Genomic DNA, 25,366 nt, shown 5'->3' with positions numbered 1-25,366 from the left:
TCCTATAATTATTACACTTCCATAATGGTGCTTATTTCATTTTTAAGATTTGTTACTGTTTCTGGTGTATCAAATCTTATTTTAGTTCTGAGGTTAACTACACAAAACTGGAAAAGGTATCAACATGCATCTGTAGTATATTTTATAGGTGACATTCCAATGTATGTCCTGCTCAACCCAGTCGCCAACTAAAATGATCATATGAATCTTTACAACTGGTCTTAATATGATCATATCAATAATTTTAATGCAGTGATAGCGCCATCTGTTGTTATAAAGTTTTTATGCCGTATGTAAAACGTTTTGAAGCTATATTTAACACCGCATCAATTACAATGTTTTTTATACCATGGTCTCAAATATAGCTTCAAAACGTTTTATATACGACATAAACTTAATAACAACTGCACTAAAATGATTGATATGATAATTTTAAGACCAGAGACTGGGTCGGTCATGATACAGAAAGCTGATACAGAATATCACAGCTAAATCACAATGTTCCCCAACTTGCTTTCTTTTACAGGATGGAAATACACCATTGCACAAGGCTACTGAACGAAACCACCCGGAAATATGTGCCCTGCTATTGGACAATGACTGCGAAGTCGACGTAAAAAATAAGGTACAACTTATATTACAGACTTGACATTTAGTATGGTATATTTTTTCGCACAATTCCAAGACTGTTCTGGAATGGGTCTGCATAAACCAGAAGGGATAAATATCAATTGGGGTGTATCGGGAGATGGTGTGAAGTAATTGAATATATGAATACAAAACCCACCCAAGTCCATACTTTGGCCAAATTGAGTTAAACATGGGAGATTGTTGCTATACATAGGCCTGGCATATGTATGAAAGAACAACTCAAATTCATCCTCTGTGTCTATTGAGCATGTGAAAAATAGCACGTATGAAAGAATCACCCAAGTCCAGGATTTGAGTCTTGTAACACATTGATTGAAATCCAGTATGTATAAAAGTCCACTTGTAACACATTCATTGCTGGAGAGTCACTTTTGAAACAAAAATGGGTTTATTCAAGGAAAGTGTGTGGTTTATATTACATGGCAGTATGCTTATCAACATTATACATACCTGTGTGCTTTATTTTGTATTATCTTACTAGTGGTAATCTCATTCCAACATTGTTGTCTTTGTATATGATTCAAAAAACCACCTAAGTCCAGCATTTAAAATGAACCCCCACGAAGTCCCTGAAATGCTAATCGCCATACCTAATACAGTTTAACATAGGGCCTGCACTTTGGCTCGTTTTTGCAGGTTTACATGGTCCAATAATCACAAGATGACTGACATGTGGTAACAAAGGAAGCAGTCACTGCAATTTGATTATGTCCCATATGATTGGCCATTCAAGACACCCCTGTGAATATACTATGGCGGCCTTTTCAAAATATAATACCTGTTTGCTTGACTGTATTGACAATACCCGGGAACAATACACACAGTATATGCATTGGACAAACTTTTTACAATAAGCATGATAAGTGATGATGTGACCTCCAGATTTATACATCGTTCGTCTCGCACACTGACAACATTTGATTGAATGGACTGTAGGCTATACTGCGCCGTGATTACGGTGAAGGACACCGGTTCAAATCCTTTGTTTGGAGCCAATCGATAAAAGCATGCAGGGCCTCTATACCCATGTACAGTTTATCCCTACATAACCTATGTCTTGAATACGCTGGCAAAGTTATGTAATAATCGGATTAATACTATATAGCAGTAGGTAAAAACAAGTTTTGAATAATCCGCGCTATAAAGTCCCATTCAGTGATCCCAGCGAAAGTGAAAAAAAACTCAAATTGTTACGTTTATAAATTTTGTTAATGAAAAACAAATGGCAAAAAAACAAAACAGGAAAACGACAGTATTGACGAAGTTGAAGCCCCGTTCAAATACATGTAGCTAATTTATATACTGTCAGTACCGGTATATAAATTACAGACTCACGTAAATGCATTATTTTTTGTCTTAGACACACGGCGCGGCTTTCGGCTGAACCACTGCACTAGCAAGCTATGTTAGCACATCTATGACAATGACGAAAGGTACAAAATCAGCCATAGGCCTTTAGATAGCAGAAGACACAAAAGTGGTGTTTTATGACCTTTGACATTCTTTTGTGGCGAGTGACATGGTCTTTCAATTCACGCCGAGTGTCCTTGACAGGTTTGACTATGCTTCAGTGGTCATGAAAGAATTCAAAAGATAACCTCTGCCCCAATAATCCCAAGCAATTGCCTGAAACTGCTCCTCGGATCATAAGAACTCAGTCCTCAAATGATAGTCATAATAATGTCCAAAATATAAAAATTACTGACTACCATTGAAGACTGAGTTCCGCAGTCTAGTATCCAATTAAATCTGAATTTTGATGATTTTTACGATCGTCGAGATGAAAAAAATCAAGAAATCACTGAATGGGCCTTAAGTTCCCTCCTCTCCTTACCCTGGCAATATAAATCAAAGAAAAATAAAGAAAAAAATAAAGAAAACAAGAAAAGAAAATTAACCAAATTAAGGGATCTGTTTTGAGCGTTTCGATAGTATTTTTTGTGGGACATGAGAGCACATCAGACATATCGAATTGCATTCTGAATACGAAGAATGTCTTTCTGATATCAAATAAATTTCATTGTTTGAAATTCACGATATAATACAAATGTTATGACAAATTATTAGAATTTGATATTTTTCACATTTTTGATAAATAACAGTCCTCGAAGTAAATATCATAAATCTAATGTTATATTCTTAAACAGTCCCTGGCATACAGATACCATACATGTATAGGCCTATGTATAGTAAATTTGTCTGCTTTATCTGTTTTGTGCTGTTTAAGCAAATAGTTAAACATAATTTCCATAAAATGTAAGCTTTTACTGTCAGATATGTCCCTTTTAATTTTGAGCAGAACAAGTGAGGTAAAGCAAAGAAAATTGAAATTTACTACTACTAGCGCCAATGAATGTTATACGATTGTAAAACGGTATACGATCCTCTGGGTGTGTGGGGGTGTGTGCGTATGTGTGTCCTGCACGCGTATTTTTTTTCTGCAACTATAACGGGACGCAATACGATACCGGTATGTTATAAGAATCAAACTTACAAGAAAGATGGCTCTTGTCAAATCCTACAATTCTGTCAGAGAAAATATGCATATTTGCATTAAATTTTTAATTAATTGACATAATTGATTAATTAATAAATATTTTATTTAATGATTTACCATAATTCCAAATATGTCAAACAATATGTCAAATTAAAGCTAATGAAATGCTTTATAAATTGGTCAGAGCGCATTTTGCAGAATGCATTTAATACTTTAGTTACATGATTCCAAACATTCTATTCCAATTTTTTGCTATACACGCATATAGGAGCTGTACTTTTAAAATCCGCGCCTAATCAATAATAATAGTCTTTCACTCCATTGTCAAAGTACTGTGCTCCCTGTAGCATTATGGAGTGACCAGGTCCTAGAGCACACCACTCCACGCCATACATAAATTCTCCCAGTCACATTTCCCCAATATGAAATTTAAAAAAAGTTAAATTTTAATTTTACTTCTTTTAAAGTTTGGCAGAGGCGGGGTTCGAACTCACGGCGCACCACGCCGCTTTGGAGATGCTCTATGAGCCTAGCGCCTTAGACCACTGGGCCACTTGTCTTGATGGAATCTTTTATGAAACGTATTTGAAGATATAATCGCAACTTCAATATAGGCCTATACCACGTGACAAGCAAAAGCAGAAAACGTACCATATTTTGGAATTTTATTTGCCTAAAAACATTAATGTGTATTAATAGCGCTCAATTGTTGTTAATCCGACAATAAATATGATAAATGCGCGTCTATATGGACAATACATTATATCGATTTTGACATGTGCTCGCACGGTGTCAGTACATTTCCATGGTCAGTAAAATACTATAGAGGAACCTACCATTTTTCTTGTATACACGTTCGATGTTTTTATCAATTACATAAAAAATCCATTTTAGACCCCAAATGTTTCTTCAGGAAATAAAAGATTAGATTACCATAAAAACGAAACAGTAATCTTTTGCCGGGTCTAATGTTATTTATACATAGAATTTTCAACGTTTTTTCTATCCTTATTCTTGCTCAATTAAAAAATATTTTGGCGTATATAAAATTGAAATAAAATTCTCTGCCTCATAAACGACCTCAAATGTGCCACAATTGGGTATCACGAATCGTTATATATGATGTGCAGTTAATATTCATATTTTCTTTTATACAGAGGATGCTTCAGTTTTGACAGGAAAAATATTTTCTTGAAAACCCTCTCACTCGGTTATTTCAAAACGGTAACCATGCACGCTTCCCTAGAATGTGCAATAATTTGGCATTAAAATTTTTCTTATTCTAACAGCAAGCGTTTCTAGAATGCAGTATGGCGAAATGTGGTGTAGTCCTAGAGTGTGATGGTTTTGTAGCAGATGACAGTGCTCATTCAAGCCTGTCAAGGTCAGTTAGTAGCCACTTGCTGAATGGATAGCCATGATCAGCTATCAAAGAGATGCCTTGTGCAGCTGCCAATCACAGAAGAGGTTTGATCACATTTTGTTAAAAACCCAAATGTGATATAAGGACAAAGCTGTGCATGTTGGTACTTAATTGTTTGGATTCTTACGTTGAAATTCCCTTGTATTAGTATTTTTATGTGTAGTGTATAGTGGTCATAAATTATATAGCTTTTAAATTTTGGGCATTTTTGCTCTGTTGCACTGTACCATTATAGAATTTGAGCAAATCAATGACCGACACAAGCAGGTATACAGTGTATTATTTTATTTTTATTTCGTATCTCAGGAGCACAGCTCACTTGGTAAGGCATCAGAATTTGGTACACTAGCGCTTCGAGCTTTAAATCGGAAGGTGGTGAGTTCGAGCCTCATCACGGTCACATTAATTTTATAAACCAAATATTGTTCGAACTTTTCATATTTGTTTTTCTTTTATTGTTTCTTTTCTTTGTCTTTTTTTTTTTCTTGTTTTCTTTATTTTTTTCTTTATTTTTCTTTGATCCATATTGCCAGTGTAAGGAGAGGAGGGAACTAACGGCCCATTCAGTGATTTGTTTTCATCCGGACGATCGTAAAAATCATCAAAATTCAGATTTTGTACAAGACTGCGGAACTCAGTCTTCAATGATATAGTCAGTAATAATCTTTTGGTTATTATAATATGACTATCATCATTTGACGACTGAGTTCTTATGATACATCATCCGAAGAGCAGTTTCAGACAATTGCTTGGGATTGTTGGGGCAGAGGTTATCTTTTGAATTCTTTCATGACCACCGAAGCAGAGTTAAACCTGTCAAGGACACTCGGCGTGAATTGAACTGACCATGTCACTCGCCACAAAAGAATGTCAAAGGTCATAAAACATCAACTTGGTGTCTTCTGCTAGTGGTTCAGCCCTAAGCCGTGTAGGCCTATTTAAGACAAAAATAATGCATTTACGTGAATCTGTAATTTATATACTGACAGTATATATAAATTAGCTACATGTATTTGAATGGGGCTTCAACTTCGTCAATACTGCCGTTTTCTTGGGTTTTGTGCCAATTTTTTTCATTAAATTTTTATAAAAGTAACAATTTGATTTTTTTTCACTTTCGCTGGGATCACTGAATGGGGCTTTGCAACGCGATATATTCAAAACTTGTATTCACCTACTGTTATAGCATTAATCCGATTATTACACAACCTCGCCAGCGTATTCAAGACATCCAATGCAAATAATCACCTAGATTATGACGTATCATACCGTAAATATGGCGGAGTACTCAAATTCATTCAACAGAAGCATGATTACAAGCTATTGCAATCTACCGCGACAGCTCGTCTCACACACATAACAAATGCACAAATACGATCAAATAGGTTGACGACAACGTTTGATTGAATGCGCTGCATTGTGCCATGATTACGGTGAAGGACACCGGTTCAATTCCTTTGTATGGAGCCAATCAATAATTTCACGCACATCCTCTATTATTGCCCAATTATTGCCCGGGATGATTGCACACTGTAAAAGAGCTATTGTTATAATGTTTGATGAAATCGTGTTTAACTACCGTATTTGCTTAAGAACGGCACAATACAGATAAAGCAGACAGATTGACTACATGTGGTACATGTATATACATATAGGGAATGTGTGTGAGTCGAGTATTACCTAATTATAATAGGGGCGTATCCAAAAATGAATTCACGCCCCTTTCAAATGTCGAGCCAAAGTGCAGGCCCTATGCCCACTCATTTGCACGTAAAACTTACCATATGGATCAGGTAAATCTAACTGAAGGAATTAAAATGATACACTGTTTTTTTTTCTCAAAATCACTTCCCATGGACTTGGATGGGTTTTGAATTCATGTATTCAATTGTATGACAGAAAATGTGCTTTCCAATAGTTTACACTATGGTGCTAATAATGTAGTGAATTAGCCTAAAATGGCGGATTTAGGGAGACTGAATTTGATTTTTGCGGGGGTTAAAATTTCTGAAATTGAACAACATTATTCTGACACTATCAAATTTATTGAGGCTTGAGGTGGCATTTACTGAACTTCACATGATGCAGTCATGTCTACAGTAGAATTCACCACGACCTTTGCAGGACTTAAACCCCCATTAAAAGCTATTAAACAAAGATAACACTCATTGAAAACAGCTCAAATCTTCATCAGATCTTCTCTGGTTACAATCCACACACACACATGTTTCTGCTTTACCTGTGCAATAAGCTGGTATTATAGTTTCAGTTGGGTGAACGATTATAAAGCAACCGCAAGGTAACAATTACTGTGTGGCCTTTGTTCACGAAATGAGACAATACTGTGGATATTGTTAACCACATTCTTGAAAATGAGAAACATAATGGCTGTGGGCCGTAACACGGTTTGGAAATAATTTCTTCATATTTTTGGTGTTATCTGTCGTTTACATATCCTTCCTAAAACACCAAAGTGCGAATATTTCCAAACACCTAAATTAGCTAAAAATTTAGGACATGTTACAAAACTATATTTTCTAGAATTTCAGAAGAGTACTTTAAATATTGGCCGGTTATTTTTCACACAGTGACGTTAACTAGGCAATGTACTATTACCTATAACATACATTAAAACACCAAAGTGCGAATATTTCCAAACATCTAAATTAGCTAAAAATTTAGGACATGTTACAAAACTATATTTTCTAGAATTTTAGAAGAGTACTTTTAATATTGGCCGGTTATTTTCACACAGCGACGTTAACTAGGCAATTACCCATAGGCCTACTTCTAACATACACTATTTGTAGAGGTTACGCGTCAATGGTAAGAGCACTGTGTATTGTGTATAGGAAACGGATAGTAACTGCAGTATTAATGCCAATAAGTTTTCGTTATAACTGAAATGCACTTGTAATATACCAGTTTTGAAAGTGAGAGGAGCTTTAAAAAATATGGCTCTGAAAAGTAGTCCGCGTTCTGAAAGTTGAATGGCCCCCTGGGGCGAAATGTTATAAACTCACTGTACACAAAGAAACAGCGTGAGTTCATTAGACAATCAAGAATCCGCGCAGCTGTTTTGTACCTTATATTATATTTTTAAGCCACAATAAACAGATAAAGTCCGATATACTCTCAACGGTTCTTTAACGAACCAACAGGATCTATAAAGGTAAAAATGGCTCTGTTAAAGAACTTTTTTTTCTTGTGGGTAAAAAAAAACGTATGGCATAAGGCATATCGTACGAAACGCCACTATGTGATACATTATTTCTACATTCTTTACCATTTCTTACTATTCGCCAATTTCATTATTTAATTACTAATTAATTACTTAATTTTCAGCTTTGGGACTTGGCATAATTGGAGAAGACGATATTTAAAACCTATATACCCAAAGTTGCAAAATGACTAAAAATCACGATACGTCACTATGCCGATAGACCAAAATGGTCGCTTTCCGAGAGTATACCACTCCTATGGAAGCCATAACCTATTCTCTCACAGTTCATGTGTGCAAGATTAACATGATTAAGGTTATTTTGTTCTCCACTGAAAACATTAAAATGCCAGAATGTGGAAGATACATTCAGGGGTATTAATTTTTGTTTGTATTTTCGTGATAATTTCGGTAACATTTGCCATATACATAACGTAAAATAGGTTGCAAACGCATACATTGGTCAAGTGCAGGGACATTAAATAGCAAAAATGGGACGATAACGGGAACACACATTTTTTAAACATCGAAGTATAGTGCAAGGTATATTTAACGCAAATTAAACGTTTTATTGCAATTATTTTTCTAGCACGGAAACACTGCCCTTCACTTAGCAGCGATTACAATAGATGGTGAAAACCCAGACAACGGACCTGAAATATTCAAAAAGCTTCTAGATAAAAACGCCGATTGGAAACTAACGAACAGCGTAAGGAACACTCAATCTATGTCTGCTAAATCTAATTATGATGAAGCTAGATAGCGGTTTGCTCACCCGTTGTAAAATGAAAATGTCATTCACAGTGGTGTAGCGACGGGGACAGAGGGGAGCACGTGCCCTGGGCGCCACCTTGGGGAGGGGCACCGAATTGTCTAATTCAGCATCGATTCTGCGCTCCTCCCTCCAAGCGATGAAAGTCAAAATTTCAGCAGAAATACTCTGAACATTCATAATAAATAAAAATCATTTAGGTAGTATTTGTCAACGGTGGGTACTTGTGTCAAGAATGGGGCGCCATTATGAATCCTTGGCCCCGGATGCCACAACCCTAGTTACGTCACTGGTCATTCCGGTTCAGTAATTATGCAATGGTGAAAACTATTATAGCATGATGTCAAATTTTGACTTTTTGAGTAGGAGAACTTATATAGTGCATGGCGCTAAAGGATGCTTTTTGAGTTAGCATCTATAGTTTTCCTACTAGTGGATTAGTGGAACCAATATAATATAGACCTATATATAAAGCCGCCCTTCCGGGCCTGGTTTTACTAGACTTGCTCAAGTCCTTTCGGACCTGAGGTCTGTGATATGATATCTTGTTCTTTTGTTTCGTTTATATGGCCCTGGTCACTCCATCGCCAAGCCACAGTTCTTAAACATGTTTAAAATAGGCCTACTAGAGTAGGCCTATATATACCAAATTAGTCCAAAGACCCTGATCATGCTGGTTATACTATAATATTTGTCGTGTGCCAATAATCTTTAGCTATCTTTGCTAATTGCCCTAATCTCTTTTTAAGTGCTGAAGATTATTAGGTGTGATATGTTCTCCCTCCCCTCCAGCTGTTTTATATAGTGACAGGCCTTCAAGGAGTTCTTGCTTGCTGAAGGAGAGAGTGACAGTTGACATATTTGGACATATGGTCCTAGTCATAGTGGTTGACCATAGATGACTTGTGGCTATATTATTTTTAATATCATAAAAACCATGAAAACACTAGTATTCCGGATTAACTGTGGCTTTTGTTTATCAGCATAATGACAAAATATCTCAGAGTAGTATCTGTGTAGAAACCACTATCTTAGAAGCACTTACGCCTTGAAATCAAGGCTAGGTTTTACTTTTAAAATTCCCAGCCCGTTGCATCCTGCAGCTTTGTACCCACTGGCTACACCAACGAAGGATATGAAGGAGGCTCGGAAGGAAGATTAGGATAAGATAAGGTTGGTAGAGGTAGAGTTGTGAGTTGCGTTTATACCACAGAAATGGTTTTTAATGTCACGGTGTGATGTCATAAATCCATTCACCGTTTGTAGTTTAAAGATGAAATAGGCCTAATGCGGTAACTTTTTCACTCCACAGAATCTAGATACAAGTTTACACATAGCTGCAAGAAGAGTGAACGTTAAAATATGCGACATGCTGCTAGAAAAGGGGGCTAATAGCTTAGTATTACAGGAAAATAATGTAAGTTTTAGGTGCAAGTGCACAAAGCACATTGCGATTATCTATTATGACACACGTACAGGAAACTCCTTTTAAATCATCGTAAGATCGATCATAAGTTGATTTCCAAAGGGGCAAGGTTTACAAACAAAATACGTTGGAAATTTATATTGCACCATTCATTATTCCTGCAATATAGACCAGTCAATTTCGTGTTTGGGCTAGACAAAATTGATACACCAATGTTTTTGCTTGCTAGCGATTCTAAACAACATATCCAAAAAGGACAAAAAAGGACATAGGGGAAAATGCTAATTCGCATATTTCCAGAATGGACCCTAATGCAGGGCTCAAATTTCAAAATTGACCGAATATGGATACAAAACCACATCTATTTGTATTCCTCTCATTATTAGGATTCAGAAAAAGTATAGTTTGACCAATCTCCGATGTAGAGTTCTTGAATTATAGGCATAAAGGTCAAATGTCAAATTTTGGTCTCCGGAATTGTCCACAGGGGAAAAAATGACCCGCTTTTGATCAAAGTCGTATCAATTTTTCCCACTTGGAACTACATTTAAAACAAAGAATATAGTTTAGTATATCTCATGTGTTTTGCTACCTGGGTAACATCACATAATATGTCAAGGTTAACATGACTTTGTCTTTTTGGACCTGGTAATGAAAAACCTGAGTTATGGCAAACTATTCTTTGGGTAAAATGTTTTTCCAAGCAGAACAATTAGAGACAACTTTGATCATTATTATGTTTTGATGGATCCAAGTTGTGATAATATTGGATCCAAAACATAATAATGATAAAATTGATGCTTTACGCCCAATATTTATTGTCTCGCTATGAGTTGTAAAATATTGACTCGACTACGTCTCGTCCAATATTTTAAAACTCATAGCTCAACCAATACATATAGGAGCAACCGATCAAATTTTATATCAAAATCAGGAGTATTTTTTTTTTTTTTACCCCTGTGGACAATTATGGAGACCAAAATTTACCATTTGACCTCTATGCCCATAACTCAAAAACTGTACATCGGTGATAGGACAAACTATACTGTTTCTGAATTCTAATAATAAAAAGGAATACTATTATCTATACTATTTTATCTATTTTCACCCAATTTAGAAATTTGAGCCATGCATTGGAGGCCATTTTGGAAATATGCAAATAACCATTTTTCCCTGTATTTTTTTTTTTTTTTTTGTTGTCTTTTTGGATAAGTTGTTCAGGAGGGTGTTTAGAGTCACGAGCAAGCAAAATCATTGGTGTTCCAATTTTGTCTAGGTGTGCCCATTATTTTACTTAAATTGACTCGTCTCGTAATATCAAAAGTCATATACTATTGTCAATTAACACATTTCTTGTATTGGCATAATAGGCTATGCATTGTCCTTGGGATCTTGTTCCAACAGCCAGACAGTACAAACTAAACGAGTTAAAGGCAGAAACAGATGTAAGTTATTGTTATTATTATTATTATTATTAGTATTATTATTATTATTATTATCATTATCATTATCATTATCATTATCATTATCATTATCATTATCATTATCATATTATTATTATTATTATTATTCATTATCATTATCATTATTATTATTATTATTATTATTAGTGTTATGCAACTACTTTTTCGGACAAGAGTGTAAAGACTCAATTGAGGAATTAAGCAGCTTACGGAATAAAACTTTATAATCATTCACTAGAAATAAAGCTGTATAATCATTTTTCTCTCACAACAGAGAGCTCGTTTCAATAAACTTGAAAAGGAGTCGGGGACCACTCCTATTAAGCATGTCAAACTATTCCTTTGTGGTGACCAGGCCGTGGGCAAAACCACACTGAAGAGGTCCCTTGTAAAAGTAAGTATGTATGCCTATTCCGCAATAGGCGGAAAAGTTCCACGTGTCATAAAATAATTAAGTATATTTCTAAAATAGCTACGTTATCACTTGAAGTCAATTCAAAGTTGTTCCTTCTTCATGGTATTTAATCCAGGGCCGAATAGCATCTTGGCTCCCGAGACGTCGTATTGCCCGACACATTCCCACTCCTGGTGTTAACGTAACACCTAAACATATACGGGATGTTGGAGACTTCGTCATATGGGACATGGCAGGCCAGATTGAGTACCACGTCACGCACGCCATGTTGCTTGGATCAAGCTGTGGCGTCTTTGTTGTTGTCTTCAACATGAAATGGAATATGGAAACGAAGAGGAAAAAAGTAAGTGGGTACAGATTTGAGAAGTTTGATATTTCTAACAATCTTATTGACATCGAGTTTCAAAAATCATTTTTGAAAGAAGTGGTTGTACTGATCATAAAACAATTGCCCACGAAATTTTAAGTCATGCTAAATCTAATTCTATGTTCACACTATACCTGATTTGACTTAGAAGACGCCTTCGGTAGTGTTCAACGTGGGCTTATCCATCACACTCTGAAGAGATTAAACTTTCCTCCATGTACAGGGGCGGATTTAGGGGAGGGGCGCGCGCCCCCTCTATTTTTTGACTAGCAAAAGGCGCCGGCCTAACTTAAAAATACAAAAAATTAAAGAAATTTAAAAAAAAGGAACAAATTCGGCCATAAACAGCAAACAATGGGCCAAAACCGTTGAGTTTGGGGTAACCGCCTTAACACCATTTTTTCGTCATCGACCAAAAGGCGCCCCCTCTATCAAAAATTCCTGGATCCGCCCCTGACGTAGGGCCTATTCAACTGTACATGTACATTAACAACTTGATCATCTGACTGGAAGAGTTTCCATAAAGAACTGGACTTCGAATTTCAGTTTAAAAAGGGTATTTTCCAGAACGACCTCTCTCCCCGTTGATTTTTATCGCGTGCTTTGATCCGATTGTTCAAGACCTTATCGCCAATTCCAATTTTGGTTACGATCTCAATGGCACCAAATTCATCACCACTGCATTTGCTGATGATTTTTGCCTGATCGCGAGACATAAGAAAACCAACCAACATTTTATTACCCGCATCACCGACCATTGTTCCTCAATTGATCTCACGTTAAAGCCTTTCAAATGCAGATCGTTATCTCTTTCTGCAGGCTCACCCACTTTCGTTTTATTCGACATTGCAGGCATTAAGGTTGGTCTGAACCCTGGAATTATGAAAACTTTCGGGCCTCATAACTGCTAAATTATTAGTCTAAAGAATATATAAGTATACATTTTTAGAATGGAAATGACTTGATGAATTCATCTGTGAGGTCCAATTTGGGCCAAAATGCTCATTTTTGGAGAAAATTCCAAAAAACGGGTTTTTTGGCCCAAATTTTTCGTGCAACGTAACAAAAAAATTGTTTGGCCAAAAAATGTTTTTATTAATTTTTAAAATTAGATAATAAATATAAGTCATCATAATTTAAACAAGAAATGGGATTTTGATATAATGGTTCATTATATCCAGTATGTTTCATTAATATTCGAGACCAATTTTGCAACCCATTTATATGTACACAGGCGGATCTTGGGGTGTTTTTTTGTTTTGTTTTTTGTTTTTGTGTTTCGTTTCTTTTTAAATAACAAATTCTGGTTTTCCAGTGCAAGGGGCCGCCAGGATGATACTAATTTTTAAAATGCTTTTAAAAGGTATTTCTAGTATAATTGCTCTCCATACACCCGGGCCATACACAAATGAACAAACACAATGGAGGGGTCATTTTGCCATGCTTCGGGAGGAATGTCACCGGCCTGGTCAGACGTTGATCTGATCATAACTTGCATGAAATAAAGACTGTTGGTTCAACTTACTGCAGTGGCGTAACTTTGGGCCAGGGTGCCCGGGGGCGAAAGTAGATCGGGTGCCCCTGACCAAGGATGTTCATAGTCCGACGTGTAGGACAGTGGCGTAGCTAGGGGTTGTGGAGCCCAGGGTTAAGGATACATAATGGCACCCCTCCCCAGTTCTGGGAGCGGAGCGCGCGAAAATTTGCACAAATAGGACCAATCACGCATTAATTTTGTTCATAATGAAGTTGAATATCGGTCTTAAGGGTATACGAGGTATTGTTGGTCGAAGCAGCCAAAAAAAATCGATTTTCATTATCTGAATCAATATATTATTGAAAAATAACAATTTGGCGTTTTGAAAAAGTTCATTCTAAAAATCATATACTTTGAAAACTTCTCCAATGTCTTTACTTTTGAAGATTCGTCACTAGCTGTAGTAACGTAGCTAGGGGTTGTGGCGCCCAGAGGGAAGAATACACAATACCAGTGGCGCGGGCGCGCAAAAATGTGCACACAAATTTGGTATAGCCCAATCAAGTTGAATTCTGGTTTTTCAAATGCCTATTTATGTGCAATGCGCGCGAAGCGCGCGAAAATTTTATGTTGAAGGGAGCACCTAAATGAAGAGTATAATTCTATGCATGGTGGGTAAAGGTGTCCACTTCTTTCCTATAACAAAGTATTATCGTGTCGAAAGTCTATCGGGTCTGCTGATGGGTGCATCATTAGCCCGGGGGCGCGGCCCCCAGAGCCCATAGGAGTTACGCCACTGACTTACTGGATTAAACAATTATAGCAGAATTAACTTACTAATAGCATTTCATTTATTTTCGGCATCCATTCAGCTGATGTACTGGCTAAGCTTCATTAAAGCAGGTCACAAAGTGAAAGAGGATCGTTTGAAACCTCCAATTGTGGTTGTCGGTACTCATGCGGACCAACTTGAAGATAGAAAAGAAGGTAATGACATCACCTATTACTTCATTATATCCGTGTACAGTGTGTCCCAATAAAATTTGTCGGATGCTTTTATATCGCCAAAGGCGCATACATGTATCACACACAGTGGCGTAACTAGGGTTGGTAGCGCCCGGGGCAAGAAACAAAATTGGCCCCCCCCCGAGAATATCTTAGACGCGGGCAGTGGCGTAGCTAGGGGCTAAGGATACGTCTACATAATGCCTCCCCCCCCCCCCCCCCCCATCCTTGAAATAATTGCGTGCGGAGCGCGCGAATTTTTGGACAAATTAGGCCTATACACCAATTAAATTTGGTTACTAGAAGTTGAATATCAGTCTAATGTTCTTTCAATTGAAGCGCGCGAAAATTTTGACTTTTATCGCTTGGAGGGGCGCAGAATCGATGCTGAATTGGTCAATTTGGCACCCCTTCCCCCCGTAAGGGTGGCGCCCGGGGGATGTTGCCCCCCTCTGCCCCCCCCCCCCCTAGATACGCCACTGATCACACAGTTTGGAAAGCGATATGTAGCGCAATCTGTGTCCTACATACAAGTACAAATTGTGGACCATTATATTCACACTCAGAAGCTACTGACCACTCTATTGTTATGCACAGTCGTACTGGAAGTCGATACATGTTGAAATCAACACAATTCTAAGGGATGAGATACACCTTTTTGCTTGGAAATTGATGTTCTTGGTCAAATAAAAAAATCCTGGTGTTAAAATTAGGCAGGAACTTGTGTCTTTTAGTGTAAGAATTTTGATTTGTACTGACCTGTACTTGTCCCGTGAGCTTTTTTTGTGGTTGGGGTGGGGTGGGTGCTTGGGGTACCCTTTAGCGTTTCAAACTAATATCGTTCGCTAAAGAAAGATTTTCCTAACTAACTATGGAACTATATTATAGTTTCGTTAGAATTATCGCTTTGATTTCACCATTTTTCACTTGCGACTGCCACAATGTCCAACTCAGTACTTTCTTTCGAATACAACCAGTAATTCAACCAGGGAATTCTGACAAAACTAAGATATATTGGCCCGTATGATGTGCTTTAGAAAGTTAGGAAAACTGTTTCATTAGCGAACTATATTTGTGCCTAAAATCCCAGTTATGTCAAAGGAGCCCGTATGCGCCATTAGGCGAATCTTTACGATATAAATAATACGTCTGGACAAAGTTGGAACAGTTTTGAATTTTGACCCATGTATAAACGTTGATCTTGGATATCTCGAATTTCCCAGTGGTGACAATTTTACACCCTTCAGAATCTCATTTTGTACCACACGCACATAGGAATGCACTTCAATTGGCAAAACCGAACTACCTTGCTCTGACCCTAGGACTACTAGCCATTGTATGCTACCAACAACAACAAAAGTGTAAACATAGGGAATGTATGGCATTGGTTTTTTTCACTGACAATATTGTTTTGAATCAATGTGTTTGCTTTTTGTGTCTATATTTTGACCTTAGAACATGACAAGGCTCAAGACCTGCTGGGCGAAATCATCGAATTGTTCGCAGAGTTCCTAAATATTCATCCGGACATTATGATGATTAATGGACGCGCCCCAAGATCAGCAAGTATTAGGTCATTGAAGGGCGTTATCAAACAACTGGCTAAACCGCTTAGAGTAAGTGGTAGCACAGAGTTTGGAACCGGGGTCTTGGGGGTTTGAACCCCACTCCCCCCGCCACCAGTAATATGAAAGGGGCTCGAATACCCTTCCTGGGGCCTGCAATAGATCAAAACTTTTGCATTTGCATCTTCCTTGGGGTTTTGGATCACCGTGTCTTTATTTCTCAAACGATTTGAACGAATAAGGTCTTAATTCCGAAGTTGCAGCTATTGGCTGCTGGTTCCATGACATATCTGTCCTTGTTTAGGATATACAGGGGTGAATATAACTGGTACCTTAATTCTTTTGCGCACTTTATATAATATACACCTGTAATTAAGGCCAATTTTGTTTGTTAAACTCAACATACAAATCAGACATTTCAGGACTTCCACAAACACCCCCCTTCCCCACTCGGCGCTTCGTGCCTCGATGAGACCTTCTTGTACACGGGACTAAATGTTGATCATATTTATACAATTAATACATACACATGTATTGCATATGCACACATTATGGGCATTTGTGACCCTCCTCTAAATTACGAACGAAATGCATTCTTAAAGACAAATCATCAACACTCTTCGCCCTCCAATACCCTCGAACTTTTCAGCAATTCATCTTGACAGTTTTAAAAAAAAAAACTCAAATTCCTACCAGTTTTAGTTTATCATTATGGCAATATACAGAGTTCCCAAGAAGTAAGTCCCCCTAAAATATTTTGGTATAATATTAAACCAATCGATCATTTCTCTTGTTTTAAAATTCCCAACACAGACTAATTAGTTATGCATCAAGTGAACATTTTGTTGTTTATCAATATTAGGACAAGACTACACCAAATATCTGTTCAGAGGTGTCTAAGAAAATGGTGAGATGGGCCAAAAAGAAATCCAAACTACCGATTATGAACTTTGACGAATTCCTAGCAAAGGTTAACCAAGATGTAGAGCCTTTAGCAGATGAGAGTCTTGTGAGGCTAGTTCTGGGATATTTAAACGAAACAGGAGAGGTAATAGTATGATTATACTAACTGTTCGTGAGGTTTTGATAGCCTCGGTTTTTAATAACTCTAGCTTTGAGTAATTCTCAGCCATCGAGGTTCTTGGTTATATAGTTTATAATGTTATTTTATAGTGTTACTAAGAAGAATACCTGTCCATTATAATACCTACCTACGCTAGCATCATCATATTATCCTCAATATAAATAGTGCTGCTGTGCCAAGTACCCGTGGTATAGTGTTAGCATGCTAGAACGTTAATCTAGTGGACCGGGTTCGATTCCCGACAGCTACTGTTTTGAGGATTTTTCTTCTATGTAAGCTTTATGGTCATTTTAGAGTTTATACCAGTGATTGTAAAGGATAACCATATTGTAATATTATAAGACAGTAAAGACTTACATAAATGTCACCAAAAAGGTACAAACAGACAACCTATTGTCTTTACAGCTTCATCAAGCGAAAGTGCGACAAGCCGGTGAAAATGCCCATAATGACCTGATCATTCTCAACCCAAACTGGCTCACAACAACCATATTTGGACCAATATTTGCCAAGCCGAAGTTCTATAAACATTATTGTGGTATGCAAGAGAAACAAGTGTACACACTCGATGACTTAAAAGCAAATTTTCGCAAGATTGAAAACCCTCGCATTTTGGTTGAGCTCCTGGAATATTTTGAACTGGCTTTCAAGTAAGTTTAAGGTATAATAAAATTAAATAACATAGCATATGAATGGTAAGTTTAACACTTAAACCTTGTCTTTATATTTAGGCACCAGAAACAAATTTTTCGAACTTTGGATGGACCGTCGATACTGCTTCGATGCTTGTTATTAATGAACTATCAACTAATTAATCAGAGTTAAAGCTAAATTTATATTGGTCAATATCACTACAGGCGCAAATTACTATTTTATCAAAATTAACAATGGTAAATTAATTGATTTCATTAATAATAAGGATCGACCAAGCATCGATGGTCGATGGGAAGATCGAACTAATTTGTTTCTATTGCCTTAGGGGTGTATCAGTCCACTAATATTCGAGGGCTTAGAGCCAGAACATGTCCATTTGTTTTCTCAATAACATGTTACTCATTTCGGCAACAAATGGACGGTTAATTATGCCCTCCATTATAAATGTAAGTGACTTTGGGGAATATGCATGGTCACTTAAACAGTTAGTTACAGATGCAGGTGACCATGCATATACCCCAAAGTCACTTACAATTTTTTATGGAGGGCAGAATCAACCGTCCATTTGTTACCGAAATGAGTAACATGTAATTGAGAACACAAATGGAAATAGGTGGTTCTGGCTCTAAGCCCTCAATATTTTCCCAGTGTATGAAAAACATTCAAATAACTAGCTAATATGAAATCAATCACTTGAACTCATATCAGCGAAAAATAATTTGACCTACCACCTTACCCGTCAATGAGAATTATTTAAAAAACCGATGAGAATTGGACAAAACTATGAGAATTGACGTTGCCATATTTGTAGGTTACCGTTTTGAAATGATCTGGTCATATATGCTGTCCAATTTGTATGCCCCTCGTCTTTGTTCATAGTGTTTTTGCCCCTGCTCCTGATCCAACGCGTGGTTTTGTCTGCCTCTTGACCTGTGGATGTTGCCTCGTCCCAGTTGATTACATGATTGCTGGCTGTGACGCACAGTGTCATCGCCCCGATATCTTCATGGCAGAAATCGCCATGGTAGGTTGAATCCACCACCACGCATGGCCATTTTGTATCGACCTGTTTAATAGTTTTGAATCGCATAATGGGCCGAAGGACATCTGACTAAGGCTACTGACAATAGCCCCGATTAGGCCGGTGACTGACCTCGCTGTGTGTGAGTCGAGCATGGTACGCCATAGGTCATATGCTTTTAGACTACCTCCACGATTGGCCTATACACTGCGCTATATAAATTCGGCACATATAAATCAGAATTATTGTCAGTTTTTGACTCAAGACGCAAGCTTCTTTCTCAAGACGCAAGCAAACGACTATCATATCTGTTCAATATATATATTCAAGTGCAAGGAACCATTATCTGGTTTCTTTATACGAAATCATTTACGGGAGATATTCATCATTTTCTATCCCGGTATCCAAAGATTTTCGTCTCATATCAAACTCGTGCATAGCACATTCACGTGTATCGATCCCGGGTATTGATTTTAGTATCTCTGCTGACAAAGTAATTATTAGCCAGGCGATGTCGGTGATCTGGTGAAATATTTGGAACTTATTTTTGTCGGCTTCAGTTTTGTATTCAGACAGTATAGTTTTGAATAGACAGCCTGTTTCTCCAATATGGGTCTTGGTACAGTTCTTACAAGGTATTTCATAAATTTAACCAGCTGTTTGGAGGGGTCACGTTTGTCTTTAGGGTGCACGAGCATATTGTGTAGGGTGCAGTGCGGCTTCATGGCTGTCGAGAAATCGTGTTGTTTAAAAATTCTCGACATTTTCTCGGAAAGGCCCTCGACATAGAGAACGACGACAGAACCCTTTGTTTTGTCTTTGACGTCTTTTGTCTCCCTATTTCGGATTTTCGGATGTTGTTTATTCTGCTCCTTTACCTTGTCGATGGCCCAACTCGGGTATCCACATTGCGTCAGCGCTTCATTGATCTTAATTTCTTCCTCATCTTTGCCGCCTCAATGACAACAACCCTGGACAATAGCATCTTTTCTGTCTAAATGGGTTCTTACAATTAACTCCCAACTTCTGGTGTAAGGGGCGGTGGGACTGGAATTGCAAATATTGATATGGTGTGCGTGGGTTTTCTGTAGAAGGATGCCGACATCACCTCCTTATACGTGAACTTGATACTGCCAGTAGGATCTATTTGGTTGAGGTGATCTGTCAAGATCTTTGCATACAAATTGAACAGAATCTATGACCAGATCATATCAAACCGGCAACCTACAAATGTGGCAATGTCATCACAGTCACCTAGGACTGCCGACATCTAGAAACACAACAATAATTGCAGAGTGAATAAGGTTCCTGATAGGAACTGAAATCTATCTAGTGAGTACTTTCATTTCTATTGGGTCTGTACCAGAACTTGTTTATTTAAAACACTACTACATATTAAAAATCAAGGAACGCACACAAAACATACCTTAAATGTCTCGAATCGGGGATTTCTGGCCAAAAAGCTAAGTAATTCCGGCATTTTGGGCACAAATTTTTCACCAATAGGGCCAAAGTAGGCTAATTTTGTTTTTTGAAAGTCAAACTCTCGTAAATGTTAGAAAACTGTTCTTCTTGTAAATTTCCTAACTGACACTTGTTTATCCAATTTCAGGAGAGATGATGGCAAAGATGACACTTCCTTCATCCTACCCGTGAAGCTACCACCAGACGTAAAGGAGATTGATTGGACAGGACACGATCAGTACTCCAATATATATGGTATCCGAATAGAATGCAAGGATGAAACTGATATGTTCACATCAGATACATTCCCTTGCTTACAGGTACATTAATATCCATATATACGTGATCAACCTGCTAATTCATCGTAAACTAAATCGCCGGACTTGTTTTGTAGCTAATTAATTCTAAATTTGAATACATATCTACGCTGATGAAAGCAAACAGTAATTTTATTACCATTATTGATATGTACCACTTTTTGCGCTCATTATTTTACTCGGTTACCCCGGAGTATAGTATTGGGTTAGTAAAGCCCTACAATTTGATATTTCCCATTTATGAACCTACTTTTGGTATCAAATTTTGGAAGCCATTTTAGGACATCTGCAATACAAACATAGTTTAATTCTATACAGCCTGTCTGAAAGAAAATTGTGCAAGTGGAAAGGGCCATCTTTGGCGAATAAAATATACGATTGTGACATAATGCTTACATCAACGTCATGGGAGTAGTCCTAGCTTCAAATACCGAGATATTGAGATGCTCAGCACTTGTTCAAAGTTCCAAGTCTTTGAATTCTGTGACTGCAATTGTAAGAAATCATGAAATATTGCATATATTTGGCCATAAAACCAAATTGTTATATAACAATAAAATGTTATTTCCCGTTAATTCCAATTAAAGAATTAGGATTATAGCTCTGTCTCAGTTAAAAAGTTAATATTAAGTTAGTGCAATATTGTTGCTTTTTAGAGCTCTTGTATATGTTTATTTTGTTTTTGGTGTTTTGTTTTATATAAACCAAGAACAAGTCCACTGGTTCATTTGCAGGTTCGAGCCATGAATCAATACAAACACAGTAACGTCGAGCCAAAGTTGTCGCATCGTGGTCTGAAAGTGTGCAAAGATGTAGAAGGTATGATACAACTTACTGAAGACAAACGAGCGATACACATTGCTGTTCGAATGACGGAAGAGGAAAAATCTTTGGGGCGACTGCAACTTGATGACATGACTGAAATGGCGTACTATGAGTGCAACGAGCGATCAATCGGTACACAAACTACTCTTCTCTATCTAAGTCCCAATGACTTGAGAAAGGGTAAGGATTTGGATGACGACGTCCACTACTACAGTGAGAAAGATCTGAATGAGTGCATACAGAATAACGGCGATCTGGTTCATCCGGGGAAGATGAAGAAGGAAAGTGTTGCCAGTGTCACAGGATTGCAACAAAAAGGTAGACTACTCTCCTCTATACATAGACTATGCCATAGTCGATTTTTGATAAATAAAAATACGTTATTAATCATAATGAACGCATTCAGTTGAACTCGAAATTATATTGATATTTATTACATCAAAATACTAGTATAAAATGGTTATGAAAAAGTTTATATAATTATATTTGTGACAGTAAAAGTAAAGTATACGTAGGCTTATATTATTGAATGCAACATATCATAATGGCATAACTATAATGGCACTTCAATACTGAACAATTCTAATTTTAGAATCTGCCAGTTTATTACGAGTTAAAAATCGACTATGGACTTTCACTTTTAAGCAGAACTTTACCCAATCATACTTGTTTATCAATCAAATCTAACCACAAGACTAAGCATGGTGGTACAATACGCGCTAGATGCGTACGTTCATCCACCAGCTTTCGCGCCAGCACAAAAGCGCCGCATTCCAAAGATAGATGTGTACCATGTATAGTTAATGGCAATGGTACGTGTCGGGAGAATTTAAACAATAACGAGATCTGGGCGACCAATCACAAGCCAGATTCATTTAAAGATGCATTACATCATGACCAATTTTAGTTAGGTCAGAAATTGGCCTAACTCTCCATAGAGTCCCATGTTAAAAATGTTATCCAGGATCCAAAGTCAGTAGTCCACTTGGGAAGCTAACATACAGAGGGAGTACGGTGACCGAAAAGATGATCAGTTGTGAAAATCTATCAATTGTACACAAATTAAGTTTAAAGCTTAAATGCAATATCCAGAGTATGCACAATCATGACAAATATGGGCAAGTGGACTACGGAGTAGTCTACTCTATACAATGCACACATTATATGCTCTGATTGTGGTGGTGGTATAAATGATGATGATGATGATGATGATGATGATGATGATGATGATGATGATGATGATGATGATGATGATGATGATGATGATGATGATGATGATGATGACAATTTAACAATGGTTGCCAGCATAATCATGATAATTGTACCCATCTATTTTTTCTCAATAGACATATTTGACACTGTTGAACCGCTGAGTCCATCGAAATTCTCGACTGATGATAAATCAGGTAACATCATTAGTCTACTGCGGCTTAGGAGGCATTGATGTGATGTAGGCTTAAACCATAATCATGATAATATATAATAATAATAAAAATATGCACTAATTGAGCTTGTTACAAAAAAAAGGTGTTTCTAATGCGCTTTTAAATTAACCACTTAAATAAGCAAGCTTTTATAAAACCTCCTTAAATTTACAACATAAAGCATAAAAACTAGATGCATTCCCTAACATTTACATTATTAGAGGCATGTAAATGCATTATCGTTTTAATCATAACTAAGAAAGAATTAATATTCGCTTGTTTTTATTTTGTTAATTGGTTTAATTTCTCATAGACTACAAGCTTTTAGTAGACGACAAATCCTTGCGAGACTTGGCTGAGCAGATATCTGACAGCGACAGGGAAGCTCTTGGACACTATCTCGGCATAAAGAATTCAATTATATTTGGGTAAGGATCTGAAGAAAACTATTTTCCATGTTGAAAAGATGTTTGACCAAAAGCAATCCATTTGGCTGCCATACGTTATCTAGAGACTGGGTTAAAACATTTCACATGATTAATTTCAGACATATTTTAACTATCTTTCTCCATATAGGCCCAAATTATAAGAGTTTTTAGTGAAATATTATGGGTAGATAAGGTATTGTTGGTCGAAGCAGCCAAAGAAATCGAGTTTCATTATCTAAATCAATATATTATTGAAAAATAACACTTTGAAGTTTTGCACAAGTTCATTCTACAAATCATATACTTTTAAAACTTGCTTGATTTATTGTTGTTGATGAGTTATATGTTTTACAAAAGTGTTGTTGTTTCAACCAGCCCACTTGACAACCAGCCCACCAGACAACATAACTCAAGAACCACAGGACCTACAAAAGTGTCTCTGTGATATTCGAATTCTTTTACACACTCACAATGAAATGATCAATGCAATTTTTGCCAATGCTCACTACCAGCAAGATGCTGTGAACTACCAAATTGCAACAGTTTAAAATAGTTGCTAACTTTAAGGTTGATTAAGGCAGTTTGACGTTTTCCCAAACAATATAGTCGGAGCACAACTAAAAACGGTAACTCGTCGAACTTATCCTGACCACCTATTTAAGCTGACCAGAATAAAATATTTCGTTATTTATTCTTTTGTTTAGATTTAAGAGCGACTACGTCAATGTAAAAGAGCAAATGTACCAAATGTTGATCCATTGGCGTCAAACGCAGGGTAGAGACGTCAACACAGATGAGCTCAAGGATGCTCTAGTCAGAATCAAACGTAGGGATCTCGCATACGGAGTTTCAGGTTTGTAGAAACAAACTCCATCTCAAATATAAAACACCATCGTGTTCGTCTCTGTCAGTGGCATGGCTTTCAAATTTCTTACTCTCTTTTCTACACAGCTTCAGCAGCGACGTTAACTGACGACAGGCTCGAGTACATTGTGCAGATTCTAGACAAAAGACAATGGCAGTATCTTGCCATAAAACTAAAGTGTCCACCCGAGGAAGTGTATGAAAAAGAACAAACGGCAGAAGTGTTTATCAAATGGAGAAAGCTGCAGCCAAGAGATGTGGATGTCATCAAGTATATGGCAGCTGGGTTAAAAAGTATTGGTAGGAAGAATGTGGCGGACCTAGTGGAAAGTAAGCATATTGGGAAGTCGCAAAGAAACCTAAACCCCTTTTGACTAAATACGCCAATTATATATAGACCGATTTTATCATTATGTAGACTTCTCCGTAGCACACTTGCCCATCGCTTTAGCTATAGTATTTGTATAAACCCCGATTTGTATTATTGTGTGCACAAGTGATAGGTTTTCCATAATCTGATCTTTTCAGCGACCGTACTCCCTCTGTTTGCTAGCTCCCCTAATGATTACTTAGGGTTTAGCAGTAAATCAACCGGTAAATCCCAAATCATAATTGGTAAAACAAAAGTGAGCCCTCTTTCTGCCATGACATACGTATACTGTACTTTTACTGTGACAAATATTATGGACCTTTTTACGACTATTATGTCGAAAACGCATTGCCCCGCCCCTCCCTTACACATGCCAGTTTTGTGAATAAAAACGTAGATTGTATAATCATGTGAAGCGAGCGCAGCTTGCAGAAAATGTTGCGTACTTCCTACCCCCATCTGCCTACCCTTCGATCTGCCAAAATGCTTTCCCCCTCCCTTTTGCCATGCCAAAAAATCTCCCTTATACACTTACCATGCTGGTGTACATAATTATTGCACCACCCTAACACGATGGTTCGCGGGTCGTGTGTACCGACAGTCCATTATTAACCTGACTTTACGTCACTGCAGG

At 37.3% G+C, this 25,366-nt stretch overlaps 1 protein-coding gene across 2 annotated transcripts in view; it reads left to right on the top strand.

Annotated features, from left to right (window-relative positions):
• LOC140160716 (uncharacterized) overlaps positions 1–25,366 on the top strand; it is a 37,421-nt gene that overhangs the window by 8,679 nt on the left and 3,376 nt on the right. The window contains exons 8-23 of one of the 2 annotated variants that reach the window (XM_072184011.1): positions 527–625; positions 8,381–8,500; positions 9,876–9,980; positions 11,360–11,434; positions 11,727–11,846; positions 11,983–12,210; positions 14,584–14,698; positions 16,172–16,332; positions 17,144–17,329; positions 17,771–18,015; positions 20,653–20,824; positions 21,556–21,964; positions 22,993–23,052; positions 23,384–23,498; positions 24,203–24,351; positions 24,450–24,692. In XM_072184011.1, the coding sequence (XP_072040112.1) occupies positions 527–625; positions 8,381–8,500; positions 9,876–9,980; positions 11,360–11,434; positions 11,727–11,846; positions 11,983–12,210; positions 14,584–14,698; positions 16,172–16,332; positions 17,144–17,329; positions 17,771–18,015; positions 20,653–20,824; positions 21,556–21,964; positions 22,993–23,052; positions 23,384–23,498; positions 24,203–24,351; positions 24,450–24,692 (2,602 nt within the window). The remainder of the gene's footprint in view (positions 1–526; positions 626–8,380; positions 8,501–9,875; positions 9,981–11,359; positions 11,435–11,726; positions 11,847–11,982; positions 12,211–14,583; positions 14,699–16,171; positions 16,333–17,143; positions 17,330–17,770; positions 18,016–20,652; positions 20,825–21,555; positions 21,965–22,992; positions 23,053–23,383; positions 23,499–24,202; positions 24,352–24,449; positions 24,693–25,366) is intronic. The other variant, XM_072184012.1, reaches the window with a different exon arrangement.

This window comes from Amphiura filiformis, chromosome 9 (assembly GCF_039555335.1).
Source record: "Amphiura filiformis chromosome 9, Afil_fr2py, whole genome shotgun sequence".
Classification (NCBI taxonomy): Eukaryota; Metazoa; Echinodermata; class Ophiuroidea; order Amphilepidida; family Amphiuridae; genus Amphiura; species Amphiura filiformis.
The sequence above is the reverse complement of the archived record's forward strand: the minus strand, read 5'-3'. Positions and strand labels throughout refer to the sequence as shown.